The sequence below is a fragment of the Branchiostoma lanceolatum genome, chromosome 13 (assembly GCF_035083965.1).
Source record: "Branchiostoma lanceolatum isolate klBraLanc5 chromosome 13, klBraLanc5.hap2, whole genome shotgun sequence".
NCBI lineage: Eukaryota > Metazoa > Chordata > Leptocardii > Amphioxiformes > Branchiostomatidae > Branchiostoma > Branchiostoma lanceolatum.
The window spans coordinates 9,117,093-9,140,184 of record NC_089734.1 but is presented as its reverse complement, the minus strand read 5'-3'; the positions used below and the strand labels follow the sequence as shown (position 1 = coordinate 9,140,184).

At 38.1% G+C, this 23,092-nt stretch overlaps 1 protein-coding gene across 1 annotated transcript; it reads right to left on the bottom strand.

The window, feature by feature from the left end:
* Positions 1–2,226: 2,226 nt before the first annotated feature.
* LOC136446910 (E3 ubiquitin-protein ligase mind-bomb-like) lies at positions 2,227–22,298 on the bottom strand. Its single transcript, XM_066445563.1, has 3 exons — positions 21,723–22,298; positions 10,758–10,820; positions 2,227–4,727 (listed from the first exon to the last, which is right to left on the bottom strand). Exons 1-3 carry the CDS (start codon positions 21,870–21,872, stop codon positions 4,548–4,550), a joined length of 393 nt encoding a protein of 130 aa, XP_066301660.1. The 5' UTR covers positions 21,873–22,298; the 3' UTR covers positions 2,227–4,547.
* Positions 22,299–23,092: the final 794 nt, after the last annotated feature.

The following is a 23,092-nucleotide window of genomic DNA, read 5'->3' as shown; positions in this document are numbered from 1 at the left end:
TTCGAAGCATCCATCGATCTTCTCATCAGAGAAAGTCAGTTTTTCTCCTGTCACAAAGTACTTCTCTGGAATCCTGTTCATCTTTTTGTAGACATCTCCAAGCAGTGCAAACCCTTTCCCACAAAACTCAGGCTCTCCACTGTTGGTCACAATGTCGAGGCATTGTCTGGCTTCAGTGAAGTAGGCGATAGGATCGAAATGCTTGTCTTCGATGTAATTATGTGTATCCAAACACCGATCGAGAATAAGCGCAAGTACATAGTTCAGTTCAACACATACCTTTTCAAGACAGTCATCCTTCGAACGCAAAGCTTCTCGAGACTTTTCTATGCCCAGTGTGTGGCACTTTGGACCTAACCTTGACAGTGAGTAGGCCTGCTCTGCTAAAGCATGTGCTTTTCTTTGGGCACTTTTACCATTGCCTGTTGTGTTTAGCAGCTCTTCAATTAAATCTAATGTTTTTCCGGCTTCAGAAAAGTCTTCAATCTGTAGGTAATAGCCACAGAGGTTACCCAATGCAACCACATTGTCATTCTGTTTCTCAAGGACTGAGTCAATGTGGCATTTAGCACGCTCAAGATCATTGAAGTATTTCAAAAGCAGAAAAGCCAACAAGTTCTCTGCATTTGCATTTTGATAGAACTCCCTTGGATCATCTCTTTGCTCCCTCACAAGCTTGCTGACATTCATTTCATGGTGTCTGCGAGACACGCGGGGAATGTCTAGTTGGAAAAGGGTGGGGAAACTTGCAAGCCTCTCCTTCAAGTCATCCTCTTGGCTTTGCTGTGATTCCATCTTGTTATGTCAAAGTGGCCTGGAGACCAAGGACTCTTGCTCCCCTAAATGGTGCACATTGAATCTTTCTGTTCACTGTAAGAAAATATAATCTGTCAGCACTACAACCTGAATTTGGTAACGTTATATACAGTAACAGAGCTTGACTTGTAAAATTGCTTCACAGGCACAATTGTCTCTGCTGATGCTTCCACAAAAGCTAGGGGGCGTTGCGTGAAGGTCGAACAAGGGCTGACAGGTTGCCACGTAGTCTCAAACACTAACCGGGCACTTAACGGCGTCTTAACGGGCTCTTAAATATGATTTCTGAGACAACCACCGGAATATAAGTATCACTATCAGTCAAAGACATTGATCATGTACGTACGAAGCGATCAGGCATGCTGTTTAAGACGTTTTGAACGTATTTTACGCTCTGGGGTAAGACGATTAGTCAAAGAAAACGCAACTTCGAACATAAAAATTTAACGCGACAGCAACAATAAACGGGCAAAATTACACACATCTGCTTGAAGATCACATATTCTACCGACATTGTAATCAAGATAATGAATTAGCCCTCAAAATGTAATGGTTCAAAGTAGTAATCGTGTCTTAGTTTTACCAGTGCAGGCCAGTTTGTACAGCGTCATAACTCCTTCTGTGACTTCCGCAAAGATTTTCCGCGAAGGCGTGGCAGTGTCACGTGACCGAAACCAGTCAGTGCACAGGAAAGCGCAGGCGTGAAATGACGTAACGTTATAACTTTGTAAACCCGACGGTGCCATGGAAAAGCTGTTTCAACAGTTTGATACCTTTTATCGTGGGTCTAATGTACTTATAAATGTATCATTCGAGTGAAGGATTAGAAACTGAGATGATAAAGAAATGCGGGATGTTGGTAACGTTAGGTGATGCAGTTTTGCATAGAACATCACGCCCACAAACAATTCCCCAACCGTTGGGGGATCTTGGGGATGGGTCGCAATGTTGCCTGAAATGGGAGAAATAAATCAACGAATTCAAACCGGAGGGTACATTTTGTATCTGTTAAAACCCACGGACTGAGGACAAAGATATTCACATAATGCGAACCTAACAACAGAACGAAGATTTTTCCACAACCACCTGCTATCCGTCCTGGTTCATCCTTCGTGAAAGCTGCACATCGAATGCTATCCGATAGGTGTCGCCATTTATCCTTCCAAAACTAGCACCCAATGATCCTCAATCCCTCAGTGATTGTGCTTTCCACTACCGCATCTATAGTGTAGAATTTCTGGCATAAAGGCTATCAACCTATATCCACCACTTATAACTGTTACTAAGGTAAAAGACGTCAATAAGAAGAAATTAGATGTTTACAGAAATATGCAAAATAACGGTTTTGCTATGGATTTCAATAAATCTGGTGCATGAAAGTCATGAGAAAAAAGATTCAGACCTGAGAGCTAGTAAAATGCAGTTTTCTTATGCATTGGCCTTAAAGCAAGCATCAGCAATCATGATAAATAATAATTCACTTATAGTGACTACTGTTACATGACCATTAACATTATGTTTTTTCCTTAGTTTAAAACACACTGTATAACATCTGATTGTAAACTTCTTTAATGTCTAAGAACATAAGTCACAGGAGAGAGAAGACAGAAGAGTAGCACACAGAAACAACAACACGTGCATGAAGCCTTAGACAACACGTAAAGTAACATAACTTATACATCAGTATCACTCAATGCTTTCCTGAGCACAAATGAGAAGAACAAGGGAAAAACATCAACAGCGAAGACACAACAGACACTTTTGATATTCATCCAATATCTTCATTGGACACTGTATGTTTTTGACTGTACACAGCAACACGATTTAGACACATAATGTGTTTAACTTCACCTCAAAAATCTCCATGGCAACTGCCTATATTAGTATACAGTTGCTTTGAAAATACGAGTACTGGTTATCTTTTATAGTTAAATACACATTCAGGTAAAGTATTACTGTACATGCTGATATTGATGCATAACAGTTTGTTTTCATTGTGAGCTGATAGTTGACCTAGAATGGTTCACACTTCAATGATTCTTTGGTATGGGACTAGTCTAAACTAAAAATGAGACTGTATCCTTACCTTCATTGAACCAATAAACAAGTGCACAAAACCTTTCCACTTACAACATGTGCACAAAACCTTTCCACTTACAACATGTAATAATACTATATTGTTTTTTTTCTTCAAAATATCTCTTTTAATGCCTTGATCAATACATCTGCTTGTCAAAGGATCATTGTTTTCCTCTTGCAACATTATTACATAAAATGCTATAAACTCCCAGAGTGACAAAAAAGTTAAAACCCTGTCTGTGAACTCTTGTTACATAGTCCTTAAAAATAAAACTCATTGATACTTCATTGCCAAAATGACGGACCAGGTCATATTCTTGATTCCAGTTGTATTCTTATCTAAACATTTGTCTACTTCACTACAATCTCTTTAAGGAGAAAATGACTACTTCTTAATAAGTAGTGAATGGTAGATATTCAACAGCCAAGTCCTGCTTGACTAAATCTATTAAAAAGTCCTATGTTTAGAAAGTAACTATGGTAAGCCAAATATACAATACCGCATTTTGCACAGCGTCACAGCAATGACATAGACTATCAAGCACAGAAATACAATCAGCAACAAATACATATATCAAGACTGAACACAGAAAATTGCACACCGGCAAAGACCAAGAGTGTCACACTTATAATGATTATTATCTATAACAGTATACTACATAATGTACATGTTTAATACTTTGGTTCAAGAGAATACATTTTGTACCTCTAGTCAACTTATCAGGGTGATAAACCCTGTGCACTGAGTGTGTGGTACAGCTGCATACAACAGTGTGGTCAAATATGACAAATACACTTATTCACCAATTATGCATTAAATATTTTCTCTTTTAAATCATACTTGAATTTTTGTGTTACTTCAATTTCACCCATTCATTATTGTAAATTTTGCCATCTATCAAGAGTACTATCCAAAATCATACACTGACCTCTAACCTCTTGAAATAGAACATGAAAGATCCAATAATTTACAAATTCACACATAAATTAATATCTATTTCTGCCCAGAGGCTAAAAACCTTAAAATCTAGGCCTGTTTTTGTACATACGACAGCATAATTTTGTGCTGGCATAGACCTTAAAATGGTAGTGGCCTGAATTTCAACAACATAAATCAATATCTGGAATTAGGGCAAGGGCTTATTTCTACCTGGTACATTTAGATAAGTGCAAAATAAAAGGAATGTAATGGATTCTTGGAAGTAGGTTGCAAGCCAATTCCAGGAGGGCGTAGATTTATCACTGCTGAAACTAGATCAAGGACTATGCTTGAGATGGATGAAATATGTAACATCATTGCTTCAGGTGGGGATAATGGGTCCTAATATGAACGCTCAGTGCAACAGCTGAGTCAAACAGAATGGAATCTATATATACATGTAGATCTGTTAGGTTGTTTATAATAGACACAGCAGCCTTCGATATTCTGAATTTCACTCATTACCCAAGGCTCTTTTCCGGAGGCGAAGGCCTTAAAGAGATCTGACTTAAGGATTTACGACAAGCTATTAAGCTGATATGTTTTTATAACAGATTACAAGCTGGATCTTTCTTCACCATATCTCTGCCCCACTGCAGTTGGTTACAGCAGTATCAAGTCAGCAGGAAGGAAAAACTGAGAGGAATCAGGAAGGTTTGTGGAGGTGCGGTTGCTACATGATGGTGGACTGCTTGAGCTTGAGGATCCTGGTCCTACAGATGACGCAGCGGAGCGGCAGACATCTCTGGGACACCGCCATCTGGATGGTCTTCACAAAACACTTCCTACACACCACCTTGTGGCCGCACGGGTACGTCTGCATCTGGGCCTTGGCATTGATGCAGATTACACACTGGATGGAGACAAACAGTACAAGAGTAAGACAAGTGTAATGTTATACCATGGCTGTCTCCAGGACCCATCTTTCCGTCCCAGGACGGAAACTTGCTAGTTGTAAAGGACAAAAATTTCACCTTAAATGTAAATAAACTTCATGACATGATAGTGATTAAAATGTTACACACTGGAGACAAACAGACACGTATACTGAGAGCATTGAAACAAAAATCAAGTACTAGTAGTTTTGCAAATAGTTTCATCAGGTTGGTAAATTGATTCAACAGTATATTTTTTCATACATACACAACTATTTTTGTTCTCTCTATGATGAAAGTGTCAAGGAGAAGTAACTATTACATTAAAGTTCCAGAATGCATTCTTTTCAAAACAATTACGGACAACAAGACAAGTTTGATTTGTACTGATGGGAAAAGTTTATTTCATACTGATGAAGACAGCAAGTTTGTTGTTAAAACATCTGTAGAGGACAAAAATAAGGTACCTATGTTGAAAAATCATATACCAAATGGCAAAAATACTTTTGAAATGATGTTTGCAAACAAGTCATCTACAAGAGATTTACAGTAAAACTATAATTGTCAAAGACTTGCAGCTAAAAACTACTTATAGACAGAAGAATAGAAAGAGATGTCCAGTCAATAGCTTGCAAAACAGGAGAAGATTTGTATCGACGAGATTGAAAAGCTTCATTCTTATCAGTTGACATTTTCATTAGATGGTAAGATTGTGCGGCCTATTTCATCACCAAAGTCTATCGACTGTGGGGTAGGTGTGAATTACCGCCCACCTGAAATCAATGGCAGACAAATTACAGTCATTTCAGGCTTTGTATACCCGGTACCTATTTGAGGGAAACCTTGCCAACTCGTGATGTCTTTTTTTCCTAATCCCAGTTCAATTATATATTATATATATTATTGTACTTGCAATTAGCCTACGGGCAAGAACTTGCAATAAACTTATTATAAATAAAGCATCTTAGGATTTGAATGACAGGTTCTGTGTAAGGGAAATTGCTTTGGGGAAATGACTTCTAACATTTTGTGGGTGGAATTGTTTCACTCAGACAGGTGTGGGCACCTGTGGGTGGTGGGGTTTGAAAGTGAGCACCAGGTAGGTCCACGGCCTACTCTGATCAGGAATGAATATTAAGCTGCTGTTATCTTGTGACTAAGGTAATCGTCCTTGCTGACCTTGGCATATCTAGTTTAAAAGGCAGAAAAGGAAAGAATGGCAACTTTTCAGACTGTTTAACAGTGACTAATCAAAAAGAAAAGTTACAAGAAGTCTTGGTAAATATATACACCCCTTCAACATTTCATCATGCTGTGCTACAGTAACAACAGTAAGTGATGATTTATGCAAGGAGATTTCAATCTGATTGATTTATGTCCGCACACTCCCACAGCGTAGGAGGGAAATGCAAGGTCAAGGTAGGGAGCAAAGTTGCCACACAGGGCAAGTAAGCACGAAATAATTTGTATGCATGAAATACTGTGCGTTTAAGATTGCCGGGATTTGATTTTGCTGTGAGGAGAAAATTGAGTATTTGCGGTGGTTTTGAGTTTGTGCTTAGACAAGGGGGTAGGCGAGCAGAAGACGGTAGAAATTGTGGTTTTGAGGTTGCGGTAAAGCAGTCACCACGAAAACGAGAACATAAAACCAACAAAAAAATTTCTGAATTTACACTACTTTTCTTATGAAAGCGGTAAAGATCATGACCCCCTGACAACAAACTACAATTTGAGCATCAATCTTTGACCTTGTCACGATCATAGTGCATCATTCATCTCTTCCATCTCATAACCTATAATCCTGCAACATGACAACATCTCAATATCTAAAATCCATATTTGACAGTGTCACGAATAATGAATGACAGCTGCTTTGAAGGTTACCTGTAATAACTCCTAACAAGTTACATCATTGGTAAAAAATCAAGACACCGGATTTGGAGTACGTCTTGACCCACATCAATTCACTTCTCATTTTATGTATTGATAGCATTCAACATGAATTGCAACTGCACCCAAAGATACAAGCACAGTTTACATGTGATTAGTATTTGACCATATCGTATTCAACAATTTGTACTTTTTGGTTTAAAAAATTGTCATCTAGTTAACCTATATTCCACCAAGTTCCAATTTGGAGCTCCACAGCAAACTCTGAATTACAGTAGTCAGTTAAAGTTCTGCCCGCACCAGACGGTGCATAAGGCGGCGCCCATCTCCATCTCTGAATATTGAAGGTAAAGTGCAGCAAATTTTACCTCAATGACGTTGTAGACGGTTCATAAGGGGAAGAGAGATCTGATGAATTATCATCAAGATAGTTATGACAACAAAAGCCTCAGAATTGGCAGCGAAAAATTGACCCAAAAGTCAAATTCCCTGCTGACTGACAGAATGGGGGCAAGGAATTAGAAGGTAGAAGAATTCAATGGAAGAGTTATTGATTTTTTATCTATATATTGTATTGATAGATCAGGAAAGTAATCATTATATGCTAGGTCATCTAGTGTGAGGCAGTCAATGATTTATGTGGTCAGGTAATCCATATCTATGATGACATTAGTAATTGTCCAGTTTGGATTGATCTGTGACCTGCAGTGACCCCTCTTTGTTGCTTTTTCCACAAATTTGTACGTAGAATAACCAAGGACGGGCAAGGAGGTTTTATAATAATAAAGCCTCCTTGGAATAAGTCAGGTGGAGTTCATTCAGAACAGTTTTCTGACACACTCACTGCTTTTGAATCGCATTACACTGAACGTATGCATGGAAATATTCATAATTCAATAGAACATAGAAAGAGTTATACTTGTAGCTGGCCTTGAAGGAAGTGGTTTACTTAAGAAATCACAGTGGCTGATATATCTTTCTTATCTACGCTAGACTTGTCTAATCTTCCTCCTATTTTACTGCCACTGTTCTGAGATTCACTGCGGGATTACTTCCGTACATCTTCCAATTTTCTGCTCTGCGAGGCACCGTGATTGAGTCACTCTGCCGCTATGATCAATAAGATTTCATTATAAATCTAACTCCGGCCTACTTCTGATTTGTTCTGCTTTAATGGATGCAGTAAAAGGGATTATAGCCAATCTATCCAAGGCCTTCATTACGGATATTTTGCAGTATTTTGATCTCTGGCGACGCTTGATTGCTGCCTTGCAAACTATGGCAAATGAGTAAATGGACGTTGAAAAACAGTAGTGATCACAGCTGTGAGGAAATCCACTTTATCCGCATTACAGTTGGGCAAAGGGAAGGGATTTCGTCGAATTGTGTTCTCTGATGATGGTACAATCAAGGATTTAGCTTGTTCTTCAAATCTATAAATCTAAGCAGCGCTCGAAATTCAGTTTTGTATGTATGTATAATGGTAGATCTAAGAATTAAATTTTGAAGAGGGTCAGATGTCTTTGTTCCCATCCCCTCTTTATCTTTTAAGCAATTGACATCTAATGCAATTAAGACGCAAACCAATCCAATGTAGCGATTGGTTGGTCTCTGATGAAATTATTACCATCGCAGGGCCTCTAATTGAAACTTGCCAGTACTATTTCTGTCACAAATTACTAACAGTATGTCTAAAAGCTTTTTCTCTAAAATTGCACACAAAATACTCAAAACTCTTCCAAATCCTGATAAGCTTACACCATCCTTGGCATCTTGAAGAAGGCATCACTAATTGGTATAAGTGCACATAGTTCGAGAAGTATGCAATTATCATACACAACAGATAGACATGGTCATTAAGTATGTCCTTATAGGTCCTACTTGCTCATGTTTTATTTATAGTATAAATTATACTGATATCCTAAAAAGTACAATGATTAGTCCCACAAGTACTAGTACGTGATTGGTATACTGAAAGGAAGGTTTTATGGTGCACTCTTAATAACACACAAGGGATAGGGCCAAGGATAAAGCTAGCATTTCATGGATGATATTAAAGCTACACAGCAAAAGACCTTATAGGCTCAGGTCATGATTAAACTTGACACATAAAGCAAAGCAAGATGCAGAGAGACATTGAAGGAAAGACTTGTCAAATGGAGTGTTTTCTTTTACTTTTCTATTGCTATCACACATAGCTATGTCTTCAATAACACATATATCACACTAGCTATGTCTGGAAATTATTTTTGTCCTAAAATTGCTGTTTATTTTGTATGTATGATACTAGATAATGCTCATGTTCATAACTTAATATAGATTTCTGTTTCTAATAAAAAAAAGATAATATTTGCAGGTTGCATGTTCGTAACTCTATGAAGGTTTCTATTGATTAACAATGATTGTCTTCCTATTTGTCATAGAAGACAGATATTCAAGTTGCACCCTCCAACAAATCCCAAAGTCCAATATTACATCTCCCCAATATTCATGCAGCAATCTCCTTGCTGTGCCCTCTTATCCCATTTGAGTTCACCCTGTGCTGTTGTGTAATTACTCCATACATCTTGTTGGAACCTCAGTTTCCAGTCTACCACTCCTGGTATGCTCTACTAACTATTATGTCTAACTCATCAGCTCCTGACAGAATACACAAGTACATGTAGGTGCGCATTGATGATAGGAGAGTTTTGATATTGTTTCTTTTACTTTGTTTATAATACAGTATGTTTGTTCTAGTTGTCCATAATATTAAGGACACAATAATCAATGGAGAAATGAAGCTGGTGGGTACATTTGGCTAAAGTTACCAAGAAACGTGTATAATACATATTGTACAATCAAGATCGAAAGCTTTAAGTTTCAAAATATCTGCATTAAGCATCAAATGCTGTATTGGTAATTTCTTTTCTAAGTCAAGAAAGACAATACAAAAGTGCCACTTTGAAAGTATCTTATAGGTGTGGCCAGTACATTCTAGTACTGTGTGCAACCATGGAAAATCACAGTTCCAAAGTTATACTTCGCATACAGAGTCTACTGATGCCCAATTTCTTGATGAAATGTTAGAGGACAGATCCCGCTGGAATGTGCACTCCAATGATTAATGATGGGTGATTTCCACTAACTGTACCCTGTAGCTGAAGATAACAGTGTATGATACAGTGTCATCCCTGTGGTGTAATCTACATTGCCCTCATGACCCTCAGACATAGAAACATGATTAATCAAAGTTGGAATTTACATTCAACTCGTCACCGTGGATCGGCAAAAGAATGAAAAATTCCCAGAAAATCCATTGACAACTTTGAAGGTGCTGGAATGAATCCCTTTGCATGGTGGGGACTCTGATGATAATTGTGTACCATGGATTCAATGTTTCCATCCCAAGGAAAACCACTCTAAACCCTGAAAAGAATCTTCTGAAGTCGCCCTCTGAAAAGTTTATCTACTTCAAAAACTAATCCTCTGAAAGCTTTTTTTTCCTCACCCAATAAATAAAGATGCACAGCAAAGGTTCAGTCCATAAATCACAGGAACAGATTATGTACAAGCTATCGCTACAAAGTACTAAAAAATAGACCATTCCCTAGATTTCGAAGTCACAAGTCTCTAAGCCTTGGCCTTAGAAATAGGTGATGAAGTTTGGGAAAATATGTTGATCCAAGTCAGAAATATTTTTAAGGACTTGTGAGATTGGGCAATTTCCTTCAACCTTTTCAACTGGAGTCATAACATACAAAAAGACAGATTTTTTACAAGTACAATTAAGAAAGATTCATAATGACATAACTTGATGATCATCTGGCATGAATGATTTGTTTTAAAATCTGTAAATCTTGCTGATCAAGATACAGATGAACTTAATCTGTAGGCAACGGAAAAGGTGGGAGGATAATATCAAAGAATGGACACACATGACACTAAGTGACACACATTAAGAAAACAGAAAAACAAGAAGGGTAGAGAGTTGAGAGGGTTGCCAAATCTTCTGTGGTTTCAAATAATTAGACTACGAAATAGATGAGATGAGGGAAACTTATTCATACAACACTTATAAAAATACAAAGATATACATGTAGAGAAAACATCACGATATTGGAGCAGTATCAACATACCTCTTCATCTTTGCTTCCAGCCATATCAGGTTCATGTTCCTCTAACTTCTGTAATAGCTTGTCCTGGAACACAATAACAACAACAAGATAAGATGTGTATAAACATATGCAGATGTGTATGTGTTTCTTCACACACAAACCTTAATACAGCTCCTATACATACATGTTCACACATTTTCAACAAAGATGCAAAAATTGTATAGGTAGTAACTAAGAAGGATAATTTTGAGATACAGATATGCTATCAATAACTAATTTGTACACCTGAACAGTACATATCATTCTCATTAACCTTACAATCACTACCAACACATTGCATACATAGTAAACCCTAAGCTGCAAAGTTACAATAAAATCAAAATTTGCAGGGATTTAATTTCCTTGTACTAGGGAGAAAATTGAGTGTTCACGGTGGTTTAAAGTTTGTGTGTAAAACAATAGGCTAGGCAGGCAGAAGACAGAACATGCATCTTCATGGTGGTTTTATGTTTGTGGTGAAGAGGTCACCGCAAAAACTGCACAAAAATGTCAACATATCAGAACTGTGAGCCTCAGGGACCTCATCTAAAATACATCTGATTCAGCTAACTGTAACATCTGTAAGTACATGTAGTTGTGTAGAAGTGTTGTACCATAGTGATTTAACAGCCATATGTCATAATATTTCTTAATACTTGTACTTAGTACATATTTTGAAAACTGCAAACATTAAACCACGGCAGAAACTTCAGCATTTTGGTACTGTGAGCCTCAGGGACCTCATCTAAAATACATCAGCTATCTGTACATCTGTAAGTGGTTACCATATCACTGCTCAGCTGCACCCAGCAGGGTAGAAACAGAACACTCATTAGTCAGTAATGGTCTGGGGAAACTTTGGTAATGACCTAGGAGAGTTGGTTGTAATTTATAGTCATGGTTATCTTAGCTTGGAGATTGCCTCAAGATTGCTTGTCAAAAACAGACGCTCAACCACAGATTTCCATGATAATGACTACATGTAAGTCTAAGTCTTCTCAAAGTCAGCAGAGAAGAGAGCTCATACAATATGCTTGTATGAAGTGTTGTACCATAGTAAATGAAAAGCCATATGTCATAATATTTTTTGATACTTGCATATTTTGATTAATGTACTGAATTGTATATATCTATCACTAAACTTGGTGAAGGTTACACCTCCTACAAAAAGAGAAATGATGATGGTATAAAAATCACCTTTTTAAACAATAAGTAACAAAATACACAGCTCTCTATGAAAAACATTCACATAGACACAGCTGTCTCTTTTTCTGGTACTGAAACACATTCACAGAGACAATGTATACCTATTCCAATTCCTTATCCTGTATAACATTCACATAGATCCAAAATTGTATCTGTCCCTGGTGCTGAATAACATTCACATACATGTAGATAATGCTGTGTCTGTCCCTGGTACTGTAAGAAATTCACATAGAAACTTTTGCATCTGTCCCTGGTGCTGTACAACATTCAGAGAGACACTGTTGTCTCTGTCCTTGGTACTGAACCATAACATCAAGCAAGCCCATTCAGAATTCATCTTAGAAGTTTGCATCTTCAATTACCATCTCATTTATTCCCTCAAAGAGCTTACTAATCCTTGAATATCGTCAATATCCTATCTGGTAGATCTTTCAGAAGGTTAATCCTAATAACACATTAATGTAAATCACATCACTGATTATTTCCTAGTAAAACCTTAAAATCCCTGAATTCAAAACACCTCCGTCAGGATTATTCTGATACACACTAGATATTATCTAGTGCAGCCACAGAAATATTCTACACCTTTGTATTTTGGAAATAATCATATTCCAATGAGTATATCCTGCTCATGTGATCTTTCTTTAATATCTCCTGTCAAAGAAAAACAGGCTCCCCAAAGCCCTTCTGAACCTGCAATGATTACAGTAAGTCTCTCTAAACTAACTGAGTGATGTTTTTCCAATAATACTAGATGCACAAAAGTTGAAACTAACTTGTCTCCTCACAAACTCAGGTGATAAAGAGTCTCTATTGTCCTTTAGGACAGCACTGAATAAAACAACAGCTTTGTCCTGCCTTAACATGTCCAGCTGTTGAAAAATTGCTATCCTGTTACCCTTAACAGTTTAGCCTGAGGACTACTAAGTCATCTATCTCCATCTCTGTGCATATCCTGACCGGCTCCAATAACCCAGAACATATTGCTTCTTATGAAAAATGCATAGTCTTTTCATTACCCATAGCCATAGGTGCAAGCTCATAGGGATAGCTCCACCGCAACTGCTTCATAAAAACTCCACAGAATTGATCTCCTTTGGACCTTTGCTGTGAATTGGGCACCCCCACCCTGCAATCTTACTTTATTAAGGTCTGACTGTGGGAAGAAAATGTCCCTTTCTCTCCTGAGGGTACTATTATATTACTTTCCTTTCCTCAAGTAGACACCGCTTGTCATAAGTCTTGATATCAAAGCTATCAGAATGTGACAGCTTGAATGACTAGTATATATTACCTGCTTTGTGATGGCCACATTTCCCCCCTTTTATATGGTGTGTACGATATTTAAGTAGCAGGAGAGGTGTGCATAAATGACAAGGCCATGAAAGTCACTGACTGATATGCATATATATGATGTGGTAGCCAAAATGACCTGCAAAAGACATAATTTTGATTGATTTGAGCTATGAAATGGACTCTTCACGAGAACTACATCTTTTGGCACCTCCTTCTTCCCATAGGTTACAATCTGTTTCACAGAGGGCCTTACATCATTCAACCGTCCTCAGAACAAAACAAAACTTGATAGCAACATTTCAACACTTCTAGGATATGTTTCAAAGTTTTCATAAAACAGCAAAGCAATCAAGACATTTGAGGCAGCATCAGATCTTTTTGTCAATGATCAACTAAAAATGTCAACTTTGTTTTCAGATATTATCTGAAAACATAAGACACAGTTTTCATGAATCATATATATATGATTTCAAGCAACTCATTTTCCCTAAGTAAGAGAATTCCATGGCACCGTTTAAAGGCATGCCTACACAACATGAATGTTCACCTCTAGAGCACAGGTACATACTCAAGGTGACCCAGGAAGACTTGCATAGCTCAGATGTAATCTGACTCCCATGAGGCACAGATAGAGGCTACTGTAGCAGGATCCTTTAATGAACAGCATTGTCAGTCTAGATCCATCGGATCGGATCATACTCGGTCCTTGTTTACGAGAGGGTTCAGATTTGCTGACAAATATGATCAAATATTTGGCTGAATGTGATATTTTGCACAGTATCTAGAACATTAGACACTGCAATTTGAAGCATTGAAATTTTGCAATTTTAGCATCATTATATATATAATAATATGCACCAAAAAAACTCATTTATGTTCAGGCATAAAACATAATACCTACAAAAATTTGAGCCTATCAATGGACACAGAGGAAAAAGCAGTGAGGTTACAAAACAGAAATGGGAGAGTTTGGCCGAAATATTTCCAGACTACCCCATCCCCCTTCCCAAAAGCGATCCCTAAACCTCTTGCCATTGAGTGTTGAGTTAAGCTGAACTGTACTGTTTATAAAAGACTCTGATTCTTGTCACAGACAAGCTGGCTCTGGATAAAAGCACCTTTGTGGGCTGAAGGGATATCCTTAATGGACAGTCGATCTTGGTCAGGCAGTTAGTACATGCATTATCTAAAATGGGACATTGACTAAAAGCTGGCGTCACAAAGCAGAAGAATGGCTTGTCCGACAAGTGTGGAAGCTCTAAATGAACATTTCAGTCATCTCTCGATCATGGCAGGACTTTTAGAGGTCAGCGGATGCTGGCAGGTCACCAAGCCCTATTCAATATGATTGGGTAGATTTTCAGACAAAAGGTACTCTCTGTCAATTTTGTAATTTGGCACCCCTCTGGCAATCAACTAATACAAACAAAGCTCCTTGACTGTGTGACACTGTTTTGACCACTACAGATGATACTTTAGGTGAGCTGTCTCTAACAACTTAGCCTGTCCTTAGTGCTGAATGATACTCACATACACACTGTCCACAGTCCCTGTCCCTGGTACTAAATAAACTACGCACAAAAAGTTCGGAAACTTAACTTTGGTTGATCATATCTCCGTTATTTTTTACCGATTTTGATGCATTATATATCATTATAAAGCTTGTGTGAGTCCCTGTTCTATGATACCAAACTTATTGTGATTGAAAACCCACGGAACAAGTACCAGGACTAATAACGTGAGTGGGTCACGGCGAAAAAGTGCCCAAAATTCCCTGTTGGTGTCATACGCGCGCTGTGACATCCTATCGGTATGGGCGCGGATGATGATTCAATATATTGTTTCCTCAGGTTCTAAGGTTATTTTTAGAACACAGACCATCGAAGGTTATTTCTAGCAAACAGAACATCCAAGGTTATTTTTAGCACATCGAAGAAACAATTGTTAACACCACATAAACACCTGCGTCCTGCAACGGTATCGTCATCCACAGGTGTTATTTTTTGTTATTGTTTCACAACAAACATTGGGGTATGGGGAGGCATAAACTCAAGGGGAAAGACAAGACTTGTACCAGGAACCCTCAATGCAGAAAGATATCGTGACACAATACTTGATCCGGTGGCCATCCCTTTCCTCCATAACATGGGGCCAAATGCCTTGCTGCAAGATGATAACGCCCGCCCACACCGGGCAGGGATCATCGCCGACCATCTCCAGCATGCAGGTGTAGAGAGGATGGAGTGGCCCTCTAAGAGCCCGGACCCGAACCCCATCGAACATCTATGGGAGCAGCTTGGGCGAGCTGTCCGTGCAAGACACGGTGGCTGACCTAGGACGACTGCTGGTCGAGGAATGGGACGCTATCCCACAGCATCGCATTGCGCGACTGGTGACGAGTATGAGGGGGAGGTGCCGTGCTGTAGTAACAGCGCGTGGCTGGATCACCCGTTACTAAGACTCCTTGCTAACCCGTTACTAAGACACAGATTGTTGGTTTTGATAAAGAATAAACTTAGCTTTCATGAATATGTCTTGTTTATTCTTGTTGATTTTTCACAATACTCTCGTACAGAAGTCAATATCAACAGAAGAATATGTACGGAATAGCATGTTTGACTATAGTAAGGTAATCTGGGCACTTTATTTCTTCGACTCACTCACTTTAGCAGGCCTGATGCTCGTTTCATGAACTTGCAATCACAATAAGTTTGGTATCATGGGAAAGGAAATCAAATAGGCTTTTAAATGATATGTAATATATTGAAATTGGTAAAAAAATAACGGAAATATGATCGACCAAAGTTAAGTTTCCGAACTTTTTGTGCGTAGTTTATTAGACACTTCTGGACCTGTTCCCGGGACTGAAAACATCCAAATCTATCAGACACTTTAACATCTGCCCTTGGTACTGAATGACAATCACATACTATTATACCAGGTCCTATACCTGGTACTGGAAACATCCACATTGATACTGTTGTATCTGTCATAGTACTGAATACATCCATATAGATATACTCTTGTGTCTGTTGCTGGAACCTTCACATAGACACTGTTGGAATTGTCCATTGTACTGAAAATATTCAAATATATTCTACACTGTTGTTCCTGTCCTTGGTACTGAAAAAGGGTTGCACAGATACCTGTCCGGAAGGCTGTCCCTGAATGATATCCCTTGTACTGAATAACATTAACACAGATATGGTAGTGTATTTCCCTTGTACTGAATATTAAAATAATTATGTGTGTATCTGCCCTTGGTACTGAACCATAGCATACTTTAAGTGCAGAATAAGTTGTCTTTTTGTTTTCAATAAAGAGCAAAAACTAAATTTCTAAGAAGTCTCTTTTTTTCACACTTTTTAAGAAGTATGTATAAAACTTTCCTGCAGCCACAGCAGTTGTTTGTAAAGGTGAAATATCATTCTAAGTTTATTGATTTCCATTACAAAGCAACTGGGAAACTGCCATAATCCCACAGCAGGCCATTGATTTTGGATGACAGCCTTTGTAAGTTCTGTTTTCTTCCTGGGGTGGAAGCTTGAGAATCACATTCACCATTGATTGCTTGGTAAAACTGTTCAATTACATGGAATCACAAAAGTTGCTAGAATGTATGTGTGTATGGCTTAATGTTGGAGGGAGTAGGGATTTCTAGTTGTGACAGTTGTCCTAACTGTAGGAGATCAACAGTTCAAACTAAGAATTATCTTATACTATGACAACGTATCAATCTGTTTGGTCCATAATTTCAATCTCCCTGAGGGAAGCCAGCCTATAGAGCTCTAGAATAGTAAAAAAAAGAGGGTTTTGCTGCTTCTTCTTAACATCAATCATGTAATAGATACACATTTCTGAAAAACAAACACCTCTGTGTCAATCTATTGCAATCAATGACATGTATCAGTGAAAATGTCCAAAAATATATGGTAGAATCAAAGCTCTTTCACATGTCATCAATATTGTACATAGGCCATTTATTTTGTGATCTACATGAAATCAGCAGAGGAATTTGGAATCCGGCAGTGCCCTTACTTCTACGCCATGACAAATGGCCATTGTTGCACGTGTGAAACATTAAGGTCTACTCCATATGGAGAAAAATCAATATGGTGGTTTATCACGCCGCCGTAATGGTGGAATTGGTGAGCTGTGGCGTTCTCGGAGCGAGGTCTGGGAAAAGAGGCACGGGTGAGGTCAAGGGAAGACCGATGGAGACTGATATTTTTCCAGGTAGATTAACCCTGAAAATGACTGATGACTTAGTCCACTATCCACTGCTGTGGATATAATGCAATAGCTTTGGACAATTTTGATTTGTATGATAAGCAAACAAAAGCTCTTACACTCTGTTTTGGACTTTCGAAAGGAATGATAAGTGAGGCCCTTTGGAATCCAGAATTTACTTTTGGGGCTTATGTTGCATGTTGCATTGCCAGTACAAATACTCCATGGAATTCTGAAACCTTCAATACTTAAACTTTTCAGATGACACAAGTTTGGAACTGATGATGATACCTATACAGTGTTAAAAGTTTTAAAAAGCGATATAAAAAAAAAAATCTATAAATCACGTTAGTTACAAACAGTCTTCTGGTTCAGAAGACCTTTCCTCATCCACTGAAAGTCAATGCTCAGTAGGAGTGCCACGAGAATTGATTGTGTCAACCAGACATTTTGGTAATGTCTGTTTCCAACTTCCTGCATGCGGATTTAGATATTAGAAATGACAGGAAAGGAGATGATAAAGGGAGGCCATTTCCAGCGAGAAAATTGAACTGGCAGCCGGCCAATTTCTTACAGAAGTGGTGATACTTTTTGCAAGTTTCAAGGTGGATAATCAATTGGAATTGTCATATACAATCTTAAAGGAAAATAAAATTGAAGAAACAGGCTTAATGAAAGCCCCATTAAGTATAAGGCATTACATTAGCAGGGTAGATCTAATTCAAAAGGATAGGAGGCGAGAAGGTCCATCATAAGTCATATAACAGGGGACTAGATCTGGAGTCTAGATGGGTCAACAGGAAACTACCTGGTTTCTTCTGAAGATTCAATTTTGCTCATTAAGCTGGGATGACCTTTCCTTATAACCTTTACAAAAAATAATATTATAAAAATACATTCTTGTTTTCAATTTGTATATGGCACAAAATTATGTCCATTTCCTTTGATGAATGAAATGAAACGGAAATGAAATATCATCAATATCACTTGAAAGTCTTGAGTCATTTGTAGGATGAGCAGACTCATAGAGCACATCATATCAAAATACATGTAACAGTCCTGCACATCCCCAAATGGAAGTCAAGGTTAGCCAGTGTGTAATGGCTACAAGCGCTTATCTCTTACTTGTTTGTCCTTGTCCTGAATAGCCCACTATCAAAATCTACAGGAATTTCAACCTTCAAGCTATGATAGACATGATGGGACTTTTTAAATATTCTGACAACTTTTGAATAATGCATCTGGTTGCTTTGGAAAGAGACTAGTTATATTCAAAAGACAGTGCATATTTGTAAGGGTTCGAACGTGCTGACAAATATGTTGGAAAATTTTGCCGTGTAGAAGCTACTAGAACATTAGACACCACAGTTTAAAACATTGAACGTTGCCTGATTCTTGATGGAGGCATGTTGTCTCCTGATAAAAGAGACATGTATCATAAGCAGCCTTTAGCAAGATGGCCTTCTTCAACTTAATTTGTAATTGACAACCAGAGTTGCAAGTGCTGACCTCCCATAGGTATATGGAATATATCAACGAGGCCAGCGTTGCACAATTACGGCGGACCCAACACTCGCCCGTCACGGCACTGCACTGATGAGGACAGCTCAAGGTCACCTTGGGGCAAGCTTTGAAGGTCAAGAACGCAATAAAACTCCTTTTTCTAATAAATCCCACACTGTAAACCCTAATCACAATCCCTAAAGCACTACGAGGGCAGGCAGATATATATAATAGGGAGAGAGGGACTGGACGTCACTGGAGACAAAACAACCACTGTGCAATACATAATGTCCAGGTTCTGGACTTTATTTAGTAAGAAATATGCTGATAGAATCAAACATATGGCATAGGGCAAGTTATATAAGTTGTGAATTATAACTTTCTACATTCGTAATGATCAGCAACTATTGCCTGGTATCCAGTCATATTCAGCTTACCTTCCAGTTTCTAACACTTGGGAAATTAACAAAAGCTTCATCAAACATGACTGGGTGTTAGAGGAACTTCATGATCAAGCAACTGAAATCCCTTGCTCTTCAATTTGAATATCTTTAATTCAGCATCATGTATCATAAGCTATCAAATTAGAAACATTTACAACATCAAAAATGCAACAGCTGTTTTCTCCAAAGTAAGCTAAGATTTATGAATCATTAGAAATGCATGGCATACTGCTATAAATCACTTTTAATCCATTTCATCATCATTTATATTCAGTTTCAAATACTGAAAAAAAGTTAACAGGTTATTACAATTGAGTTGTCAAAAGTTGGAAAGCAGAAACATAGACTGAAGCATTTTGTGGAATAAGCAATTTCCCTTTTACTGGAAGTACTGTGCCAAATAAAAGTGCCTACACCTATGTGTGATATGGGTGGTAAAAGTAGCTTGAGGCTGTGACGATATTGGAAAGCTGTCACCTGAACTCTATAAGAGTTTACCGTGGAGTGAATTTATTGACTATAGACCATGCACAGGGATAAGGTGGGAACCCAGCAAGCATTCATGCATAGAGTCCATCTGGGTGCATTTTGATATCTTATCGAGTACCTTTGCTCGAAATACCACCTGCGAATGTAGGCTAAGTGCAGGTGAAATCGGAGTTGTGCAGGTATTTCTGATGTCTACCTACACATGTCCGTGTATGGGGCATATGCTTTTACAGTTTACACTAATTGTTAAAATTAAACCCTGTAAAATGTTGAATAAAGAATTGAAATACTGTAACAGGACAAAATGGCATTTCTAGATGGTTCAATCTATAGTATCAAAAACCTCCATTTCTTGCAGAGCATTGCAGGCATAATTCCTCCGGAGCAGTGCAGGTATGTAGACAAAATTATTTCAAGTAAAATTTAAGCCGTGCCTACCTACTCATATACTATAATCATATCATTTTTTTTTTTTGCAAGTACATGTAACATGTATATCATCACATAACTTTGGGTATTTTTGTGTTGGAAAGTACAGTTTAACTTTGCTTCAGAATGTATATACATTGTACTATCAAAACATGTTTTTCTCCTTTCTTTAAAGGTCTATGGGTAGTCAATAATTTATTGACAACCATACTGGCACCTGGAAAAATCATATTTTTTCTCATTTTTTTCAGGCACCTATGGTTGTAATTACTATTGACAACCATAGGCGCTTGAAAAAATTGAGAAAAAAATGCTTCAAAAGCAAAATAGAGAGAATAACATAAAATGAATTCTTATGGTACAGATGTATTTCAAAAACAGGTAGGCATGTACATATGTACACCACCATGATAAACAGTCTCCATTCCTTTGTCTGCTGGGCTTTAATGAATGAATGAAAGACCTTTATTGTGCATTCATGCCCCGAGGGGCTAGGTACAGGTCGTCTAACTTAACACATGGAACATACAAGGATATAAATACAACAATACAAGCTGTAAACATATAGAGTAGACAAACGTGTTATTAAATTAAGCTAGTCCAGTAGTGTCGACTTCTTCTCGCTTCTTTGTACATGTGTAAATGTATGAACAGACAGTATTTCTTATATAAGAATTATCCAAGCGTAATAAAAATATGAATTTGTCTGTTGCATTTAGATGTTCGAAATATGGGAATTTTTCTTTGATAAAGTTAAAAAGTACACTTCTTTCGCTATCGTATAATTTACAATCTAGGACGAAATGTTGCTCATCTTTAATCAGAAGGCATCAATGCCCCAGGGAACATACAGCATAATTTATGGCCATGCCGCTCAAGCTATGAAAACAAAGGATATTTCTTCAAAGGGCTTTTGCGGCAGAAAAATTTTAGCAAAATAGCAAAACACAACACACCATTACATCACACAAAAAATGAATCTTAATAACTAACGTTATATCAATATCTGAATATCTGACTTTCTTTGATACTAGAAATTTAAGCTGCATTTGTATATACTACAAAGGGATAGGGACAAAACACAGCTAATCAATTATGATCATACAATGACAACTACAGACAAGGTATCCAACTAGTACACCAGAACAACCTTAAGACTATAAATGAACATTAAAAGAAAATCTTTAACTGTTACCATGACAACAAATTGATATTACGTCAAAGGAAGCAATTAACGTTTCATAACCTCAAGGAAAAAGTAGTTCTGTTTTTCCTCTGTTTACATGTGACACAATGGTATAATTTGTGCTGAAATTATCATTTTGGAAATAAGAGATTTCTGAAGACTTACGATTTTTTGGTTGAGGGCTAACAGCTCCTTTTCGGTCACCTTGCGGCGCTGCCTCTCTTGTTGTTGGCGGCGGTACTGGTTGTATTTGTAGAACAGGTACAAACCCGGGACCGCTAGCACCACCAGCGGCTTCATGAACGACGAATTCATCCTTTCTGCACGACGATGAGTCCGTGGGACGAGTTCTATACCTTCATGTAAAAGCGTTACCGCTCTGTTCGAGTCTTGGCGATGAAGCGAGGCAAAGTTGTCCCCCTTCGACTAGCGGCCGTTCCGCTAGGAACCGTACCGCTATCGGCCTGGGCTGCTACAACGTACCGATTTTCCGGAAAAACAAAAGCGTTCATTTAAGGTCGAGATCAAGAGAAGGCGGAAACGTTTCCGGAAATAAAATCCGGTTTGTCAGAATGGAGAAAAACAGAGGAAAACGCCGAGGAACGAACATAGAAGCCTCGTCGGAAGACACAAATATTGTGAAATGTGATGGGGTGACCCGTACTACGTCATGTGACGGAAAGGTCAGAGGTTAGGAATCAATGACCACAATCTTGTCTAAAGATGCGATAGTAAAACGAGATTTAAGAAAATCAATGTTTTTCAGAGTCGTTAGCAGTTTAATTATTGATATCGATGTTTTGTTTTACTTTTCAGGCAGACTCTGAGTTTAAGTTGTTAACTGTTAACGTTACATATCTAAGGGTTGATATCGAGCCATGTTAAAGATATACGACATTGGTTATAGCAAAGAATTAACTAGTTGTAACTAGTCACCACAACTAAGAGTTTTTACAGCATACGAAAAGAAAAACAAGATGACCAAGATAACAGTTATATCTTAAAATATTGAAATTTTTAAAGACAGTATGATCGCACGGATGGTTGAGCCCTCACGCTTGAGGAATCTGCCAAGTTTATGCCATAAATAATTCATCCTAAAGTTTTCACCTTAATGAACAATTCCTAGCCAGCATGGCGTCGCAAAAAGACTTACTGCAGGAGTGCAAATGAATCCATAATGAAGACGGACTGTTATGTTTCCACGGAATTTATGGAAGGCTCAAAGTCGTCCAGCGGATGCCGGTTCGCAGATGTGCAAGCGACTCAGTGGTTCACGCCAGCAAGGTTATCGATCTTGAGGAAAAGTTCTGTCGTCTGGAAGACAAGTCCATTAATCATACATGTACCTCTGGGAGAAACATCTCTCATGGTCACGAAAGGGACGAACCATCTTCAATGGCCGGGGAAGAATCTTATAAAAGACCTTCGTCAAATCTTAGTCTAGAAAAAGAGTTCCGAGTAATGTAAAAAGGCAACTGATTGTTTGATAATCCCCAAACATCAATACCAAACAAAGAAAGACCCAACTTCAC

Coding starts and splice junctions, on each gene's coding strand:
- LOC136446910 (XM_066445563.1), bottom strand. CDS start 21,872: ATGAATTCGTCGTTCATGAAGCCGCTGGTGGTGCTAGCGGTCCCGGGT. Junction 10,821..21,722: donor TAGCCCTCAACCAAAAAATC/GTAAGTCTTCAG, acceptor ATTGTGTTCCAG/GACAAGCTATTACAGAAGTT. Junction 4,728..10,757: donor CTGGAAGCAAAGATGAAGAG/GTATGTTGATAC, acceptor GTCTCCATCCAG/TGTGTAATCTGCATCAATGC.